This window comes from Misgurnus anguillicaudatus, chromosome 13 (assembly GCF_027580225.2).
Source record: "Misgurnus anguillicaudatus chromosome 13, ASM2758022v2, whole genome shotgun sequence".
Lineage (NCBI taxonomy): Eukaryota > Metazoa > Chordata > Actinopteri > Cypriniformes > Cobitidae > Misgurnus > Misgurnus anguillicaudatus.
The window spans coordinates 11,435,029-11,443,985 of NC_073349.2; the positions used below are offsets into that span (position 1 = coordinate 11,435,029).

Sequence of the window (8,957 nt, forward strand, 5' to 3'; positions counted from 1 at the left end):
TTGTGCATTATTTTACCAGTCTAACTAAAACATGCATTGCAGGAGAATTATGTCATTGGGAATGAAACCAGTGGAACTTGGAATGACTGTACCAGAAATCACATTTCAAACATTTTTGGAACATGCCATTTCAGAGCAAAGCCATGTGTCATAAAAATAAGGGGGCTTCATGATGAACCACAACATCCGAGGAAGGTTATTTAGGTTATAAAAATATAGGTTTATCCAGGAACCTTGAACTAAATGGTTCCTTGGGGAACAAAAAATGGTTCTTTTTATTGCATCACTGTGGATAACCTTTTGTAGCACCTTTATTTTTAAGAGTTTCATAAAAATAAACCCCTGGGGCATAGAAGAGTCTGTAGAAACACTTAATATGTATATACACTGATGTTTAATGCAATGCTAAATTATATCCTACTTTTCATTCAGCGCCCATCCATGTGTCTCCCAAAACATTAACAGTACTCCACAAACACTGCAGTGGGCAGATATCAGTCCAGAGCTGCCAGCAGTAAAGAAAAGCAAACAGAGATTTCAGAGATTTGTTTTTATGACCCGATCACATTGGTGCTTTTATGAAGTGCCACTAAAAGGACGTGGATGGCTTTATCTTTCATATGCTTCCAGTTCACATTCGTCTGCAAAGTCTCATGATTTCTCTCTCTCTCTCATGTTCTCATATTTTAATGACGGGTCATGCCCTCCAGAGAACACACGCACACACACGCTTGAACATGCGCACACACACACACAGCTTTATTCAGCCACTTTTTCATTTCATATGAGAAACACTTGATCTCTGTTTTACAAGTTTTTCTATTATAGACTGATCAATGGATTCATAATTCCAGTGTGTTTATTGGCATCTATCTTACAAATAAAAGTGCTACAAAAGGTTCTTCACAACAATGCCACAGTTTTTTAAAGCAGTGGTTCTTAAACCTTTTTTAGCGTTTGTCCCCCTTTGTGTTAGGGGTGTATGCCATCAGAGAAGTTGATAAAATAATCAAAGGCATTGCAGATGTGTGAATTTATCTATAAGCAATTAAAAGTGAACAAACACAGCTGAAATCAACTTAACCATTTATTCTGAACTGTCTTTCCATGGCTTGCCATCCACTTAATACAATGCAGGTGTTTTAAGTAATAAAATTAGAAAAATTGTCATTGGGAGAAACTTAAACAATGCTTAAACAATGCCAACATCATATGCCAAACCTGAATAAACTGCATAAAATTAATGATAAAAAAATTAATTTGTGATGTGCCATCAGTTGTGGTCTTGAAATAAAATTCCGAGTCCTCTTTGTCTGAGACCGAGACGAGACCGAGTAAAAATGCGGTCAATTCCAAGATGAGACCGGTCTTGAGAACTACAACACTAGTTCTTAGGATGTTAAAGGTTCCTTATGGAGCCAAAAATGGTTCTTCTATGGCATGAAGCACATTTTTTAAGAGTGTTTAAAAATGTATTTGCATAAGTGTGTGTTGGCATTAAAAAATGAAAAAATGTGATGTTTATATATGTAAAACACCTGTCATGACTCTATAGTGTTGTGGGTGTTGGTCAGGGTGCTGCCGTCTGGTTGCTAAAGCTATAGAGTGTCTGTTTTCATGTAGTTATGTGGTTTCATGGGTGTTCTGGGTGGTTGCTTAAGTGAATGATCATATTTTGCTACCTATGCTGTCATAAATTAAGGTGTACTCACATTATGTAAAACTGTATCGTACCCAAGTACGCTTGGCCCCAAAGTATGGTTCGTTTTTTCCAGGGTGATTGCTCCGTACTTACTACATAATTACTGTAAACCCCATCGAGCATATCTTCCAGTTTTTTTTTTAAACAATCACATCTTTTAATGATGTAAGTGTCCTTAAGTATGGATCATAAAGTGTAGTGTGAGTGCAGAGGCGGGACAATCAGGTTAAGTATCATGTGAGCGCGCCCTTAAAAAGGTCCCAATTATGTACCATTTAGGTAGAGAAATGTGCCTCTGAGGTCCCAGTATGGTACAGAAACCTTGGAGGTACAAATATGCACTGTTTTGGAACAACGGTGTACTTTTTGAAAGCATACTACCCCATCTTGATTCCCATCTTAAGTGTAATTTTTATTTACACATTTCAGCTTTAACCAGACTAAAGTCTGATTATCCTCCTTATTAAAGCTGCAATCTGTAACTTTTGCCTGTACATTCCAATCTCTATTTGAAACATAAAGTCGCAGGTTACTTTATGTATATCTTTTTGTTGAAAACTATACCCGACAGCTCAAATTATAAATCATTATTATACGCTTGCTGTTACGAATCATCTTAAGGTGAGAACACTGATTTTAATGTACTTGTTCAATAACTGATTTTTGTTACAAGCCACTAAAGTTACAGATTACCTCTTTAAAGTAACACACTTTTGCTGCATGACTACACTCAGAAATAACGGTACAAAAACAGTCACTGGGGTGGTATCCTTTTAAAGGAGGAGCAATGATATTACGCAGTGCACGAAAATAGTCTCCTACTATTTAAAGATACTAAGGGGACTATTTTCGGCTGTTATGTTACGACAGCAAAGTCCTTTATTATAACGCCAGAATGAAAGTATAGTTCTAACCATATCTGCCTAGAAAATCACAACTTTAAATTTTCCGTCGGTCTTAGCACACGATGTTACTACAGAAGGGTCAAGTTTTAAATAAGAAAAATATCGAAACTCTTTGGTCATTTTTGTGCGCAATGCTAATGGTCTAATCAGATTCAATGGATTATGCTAAGCTATGCTAAAAGTGGTACCGCCAGACCCTGAGATCAGCTGAATGGATTCCAAAACGGTAAAAATCAAATGTTTAACTTTAGGGGAGCTGAAAAATTAGTATATTTTCAAAAGAAGTGGAGTGTCCCTTTAAAAAATAGTTCTTGTGGGTTAGTGTTGAGATTAGGGTTATGTTCAGGCCTGGCGGATGTTCAGTTCTTTCACAATATCAAGTACGTTTGTGTTGATGTTTGTGTGTATGTGTATGTGTTTTATGATCGAAAGAGCAAATAAACAAGTTGATGACCCTGAATGTGACTTATACCAGCAGCATGCATGCATGACTCTGTTCCCAAGCTGTGGGAAAAACAGAGCCTATTTATACATTGACCAGGCCTTTTCCTGTGTGGTGTTTATAGTGGATGCCTGTGGATTATGGCTGCAGTAAACTAGCACTTGTTAAAGTTTCTGTCATTCCATGGATATTCCAGGAATATTGGCTACCCTAAATCCCAAAAAGCACAAACACTGAAGGAATAGAGTGTGACTGTTTTCAGATTCCTGAGAAGACTGGGACTTTTTTATGTCACTGATGCTCTCAGTAACAATCCTTCACTGAATATTACAACATGATTTCACAGAAAGTCGTGTTATAGTCACAAAAATTTTGATTCATTTATTTGTGTCCATGGCACGAAATGCAACATTTTCGGTGCCTTGAGCAAAAATGTATTTTTCGTGTCACTAGCACAAATTTCTATAAAATGTTTATCATGTCCGTGGCACGACATTAATTTTTGTGTCATTTCATGTATTGTTTTCTAATTTTTCCCCTATTTTTAAATCATTGTCGCTTGGTTGGGGTGAGATTTGGGGTTTGGGTTAGGATGAGGTTTTATGTATCTACATGTTTTTCTTCTGCTTTTAAAACTATTCTCGCCTGGAGTTGGGGTTAGAGTTTGGGTTAGGATGTCTAAAAATGTAACAAAAAGTGATTCTAACCCCAAGCGACAATGGTAAGAAAATAGGGAAAAAAAACAATGAGAAAACAATATAAAATATGACACAAAAAATAAAGTCGTGCCACGGCCACGAAAAACTATTTATAAAAATGCGAGTGACAATATATTTGTGCTTAAGGCACGAATTTTCGTGCCATGGACACAAATAACTTTATCCAATTTTGCATGACTATAACACGACTTTCCGTGAGATCAGTCTGGAATATTATTGTGTTAATCCAGGACTAAACCCTGTCAGTGTGGAGAACATTAGCAAAAAGAGTTTATTTTTCTTTATATTAAGTCTTTACATCATATAAAAAAACTAATATTTTCTAAATATCGGCAGGTTATGTCTACATTTATGCATTTGGCTAATGCTAAGCGACTTACAGTGCATTACACATTTATTCGTTTGTGTGTCCCCTGTGCTCAAACTCATGACCTTTTGTGCTTCCAACACAATGCTCTACTACTTAAAGGAAAATACACAATTTTTCAATATTTTACTATGTTCTTACCTCAACTTAGATGAATTAATACATACCAATCTATTTTTAATGCATGCACTTAATCTTTCTACAGCGCCTCGTGAATGTGTTAGCATTTAGCCTAGCCCCATTCATTCCTTAGGATCCAAACAGGGATGAATTTAGAAGCCACCAAACACTTCCGTTTTCCATATTTAAAGACTGTTAAATGAGTAGTTACACGAGTAAGTATGGTGGCACAAAATAAAACTTTTTTTTAAACCATAGGAATGAATATGGCTAGGCTAAATGCTAACACATTCACGAAACGCTATACAAAGATTAAAAGTGCACGCATTGAAAAAAGATAGGTATGTATTCATTCATTTAAGTTGAAGTAAGAACATAATAAAATATTTAAAAAACGGTGGTGTTTTCCTTTAAGTAAGTCGGGTATGTTTGTAGCAATAGTCAACAATACATTGTATTGGTCAAAATTATTGATTTTCTATGACAAAAACAATTAGGATATTAAGTAAAAATCTTAACATGTTACGTGTCAAGATAATTTGGAACTTTCCTATCGTAAATATATCAACAATGTATTTACCATTAGTAATGTGTGTTGCTAAGATTTTCATTTGGACAACTTTAAAGGCGATTTTCTAAATTTTTTGATTTTTGCACCCTCAGGTCTCTACAAAATATTGTCCTATCCTAACAAACCATACATCAATGGAAAGCTTATTTATTATCTAAATTAAAAATAATTTACCCTTATAAGTGGTTTTGTGGTTCAGGGTCACGTATGGACTAAAAATTACTTTTACATTAATTTAATTTGGCAGATGCTTTTATCCAACACAATTCAAAATCAGGGAGCATTCAACATTTACCTTAAGATCCAAAAATAAACACAGTATAGTTAAGCCTTTATGTAGGGATCCTAATGCAAAAGGCTAAAAAAGAGCAGCAATTAAAATAAAATAGGTTGAGAAATGTCTAAAATTATAAAGTATCAACAATAGAAACTTTTTTTTTGAATGTTTATATATATATATATATATATATATATATATATATATATATATATATATATATATATATATATATATATATATATATATATATATATATATATATATATATATATATATATATATATATATATATAATTTTTTTATGTTTATGTTTTATGTTTATATATATATATATATATATATATATATTATGTTTCTTTATATATAAATAACAGAGTTGATGTATATGTGTATATTTAGATTATTCATTTTTAAAAATTATTATACTATATTATTATATTATATCAAAGGCTAAAAAAGAGCAGCAATTAAAATAAAATAGGTTGAGAAATGTCTAAAATTATAAAGTATCAACAATAGAAACTTTTTTTTTGAATGTTTATATATATATATATATATATATATATATATATATATATATATATATATATATATAAAATCTAAAAGCTGCTCAAAAATTATCTTCAGCATGTTATGCATCACCTACCCCATAACCCAAGTTCTGTTCTTGACAAATAACTCTCTTAGAAAATACAAGAACGACAAAGAGCTTAAGACGGCCAGCAGACAAATGTGACCTCACAGAGCCACAAGGCAGAGATGAGATTGAGGAATGAGTTGTTCATCACACAGAGACAATAGCAGCTCAGTGAGGACCCTGACAATCTAAGTCTCTCTTTGTTAAAAGAAAAGGTAAATAAAGAATGATTTATACCATCTGATGAGTTAGTAATGCATGGGTGTGGATACCAAGTGGTTAAGCTTGGCGACTAGCTTGTAAGTTTAAATTATTTAGGGGTTGATGCAGAACCATTGTCCTTTCACTCTTGAGCAAGATACCCAAGCCTCAGTTCCCCTGTGGGGACCGGCGGGGTCACGGTGCATACCATACCAAACAGCTAAATGTCAGATTTGCTAGTTAGCATCGTAATGTGGTTATAAGCCTGCATAATAAAGTTTCATCATAGCCTCATGCAGCAGACCACAATCTTTTTCTGTGTGATATGATCATACGCTGATTTAAAGAGTATATTATTATTAAACTCCACACCCGCAGCAAAAGAAAAGAAACTGGACTGTTATTAAAGTGAAAAATGTCTGTGATAATAAACATTATGGTTACTGTAGTGGGAGGAAAAATTTGAAATGAACCACAGCTTTATGCAAGCTTTGCTATATCGGCAGTACAGCGGATAACTTTTTACAATCCCACAGTGACATGGAGACAAGAAAAGAAGATATGGATTTAATGTGCATGTTTGGACACTGGAGCCAAAGCATATACGAATTGGCATGAGAGCAGTAAGGATTTAGTAACGCACATACACACAGTCCACAGTAATGATTCCCAGGCTTGCTTCACGGGTTCAGCTACAACTTTGTGACATCATCGAGAGGGCTTAAAGTTCCCACGATGCAATGCACGTGAACGAGCCTTAGGGACTGGACCATTATAGACTTTCACTCTCAGGCATGTAAACAAGCCCTTCTCAAGTTTTTCACTCAATCTTTGTTTCCTTGAACAATCGGGTAGACGTTGTTACTCGATGCTGGAAAACACATGCTCAATTTCGACACTGTAGGAAACATAATGACGACGCTACACTACAGTTTATTTTGTGATGCATGCTACATTAAACTTTGCATACTAAACATATCCATTAAATCAAGGACCAGAGCCCAATGAAATATCATACTTGGAAGCAATACGCACCCTAAACCTTGACAACCACATAGCAATGTATTTGAAATGACGCACAGCACCTTAGCAACCTCCTACAACATTATAGCATCATCCTGGTGAGATGTGCAAACACTACTTGAATTTTCTACAGAAACTAAAAATCTAATTTTAGGATAAAAAAGCCCAGCATCTACTGTAAATGCACAAAATAAACATGCAACTGCCTTAAATCTGATGTTTTACTGAATGTTATCACATCATCAAACTCACGACGGCACATCAGCAGCATCAGTCATTTTGCAGCCTGCAAATAATCATCCACCAAACTAAAAAACTCACCTTGGTCAATCTCATGCTCCCTTTCGATTCTGCTCTCTCCCTCCTCACAGACCCTCTTACGGGTACCGGATCAGGCTCGTCCCCGCAGCTATCCGCACTCAGGGCGCAACCCATATAGAGATCTGGACCCGGTTGGTCCTCTCCTTCCTTTCCCTCTTTCTGGCTGAAGTTTCTCGAGCACACAAGAGCAGCTGTTTTTGTCCGTTCACTCGAGGCCCTTCCCCTTTTCCTGGCTCCCATTCAAACACACACACATGTTCGCCCGTTGACACTCATCTGTCTCTGGTGAGCACACACGTGTAAACAATGGTGAGAATATGCCTATTAAATCGAACGTCCATTTGAAGCTAGCACGCGTACGGTCAGCCGAACGCACTCGACGTGCAAGCCAACATCCAGAGGATATCAACCCCCCTCCTGCTTCTCCCAAACACATGCACTATTGTGCTAAAGTGCTCCAAGTCTTTCAGACCATACACAGACATGTGTTGATGATTTTATTACCTGCTAAACTGAGTTCAAGTGGTGCTCACAATTGGTATTACTTTTAAACTCTTAAAATAAAGGTGGTAGAAAAGGTTCTTCATAGCGATGCCACAGATGAACTATTTTTGGGTCCCCAAAAAACTATTAAGTCAAAGGTTCTTATAGAAGAGAGGCTTCTTTCTTAACTTTTATAATCTGAAGAATTTATCAAAAAAAAACTTAAGGACCATTTAGCAACAACCTAGAATAACTCAACAATCATCCAGAACAACCTAGGTGCACTCACATTATCCAAATCAAACCGCAACCAAATGCGTTTCACCCCAAAAGCCTGGTTCATTTGACTAGTGTGATTGCTCCATACCATGCCCTGGCTCGGTTTGGTTAATCCCTGGTCTGCTTGCGTGGGGGCTAGGGCTCGGAATGCACAAAATCACAAGAAGTGCCAGAATGTGATTCCAAAGGGGCGAGACGTCAGTTGTGCGACAGTCATTAACTTTAATCTGCCTTCATAAAAAACCTTCTGATGCGCACGATTACATGAACGTCTGAGCAACGCAAGCGATGGATCTACTAACTAATATGATGGTGAGAGGGCTGTCATCCCCTCCCGAACGACTCAAAATAGAAACCCCAAACTTAATGGACTCCAGTGAGAGAGAGAGAGAAAGAGAGAGAGAGAGAGAGAGAGAGAGAGAGAGAGAGAGAGAGCTTCCTTTAAAACAATTGCATCCTAATGAAAAAAGCCTGCTCATGCTCGGGCACAGATCAATAAAAAGTACAGTGTGAGTCAGTGCGAGTGGTGAGGTGGGACAATCACTTTTGGGCATGGTTCAGTCTGGTTAGGTATAATGTGAGCGCACCCCTAGAAACCACCTAGTAGCAAAATAGAAAAAACCTGGCCAACCTAGCAACCAACTAACAAGCACCTAGCACCCTCTCAGAACAATCCAGCAAGCACCTAGTAACCAACTGGAAACTCCTAGCAACCACCTGGTACAGACACCCAGACCATCCAAGCAACCCCTTGACAGACACTTAGAACAACCTAGCAACCCCCTGACACTTAGAACAACCTAGCAACCCCCTAACAGACACTTAGAACAAGCTAGCCATCCCCTAGCAACCCCCGAACAGACACTTGGAACAACCAAGCAACCCCCTAACACACTTAGAACAACCT

The 8,957-nt window shown here is 36.8% G+C and overlaps 1 protein-coding gene across 1 annotated transcript in view; it reads right to left on the minus strand.

The window, feature by feature from the left end:
- Nucleotides 1–7,693, minus strand: part of tns2a (tensin 2a) — an 80,097-nt gene extending 72,404 nt beyond the window's left edge. Inside the window, exon 1 of the mRNA XM_073875014.1 lies at nt 7,289–7,693. Within this exon, the coding sequence (XP_073731115.1) occupies nt 7,289–7,528 (240 nt within the window). The 5' untranslated portion in view covers nt 7,529–7,693. The remainder of the gene's footprint in view (nt 1–7,288) is intronic.
- Nucleotides 7,694–8,957: the final 1,264 nt, after the last annotated feature.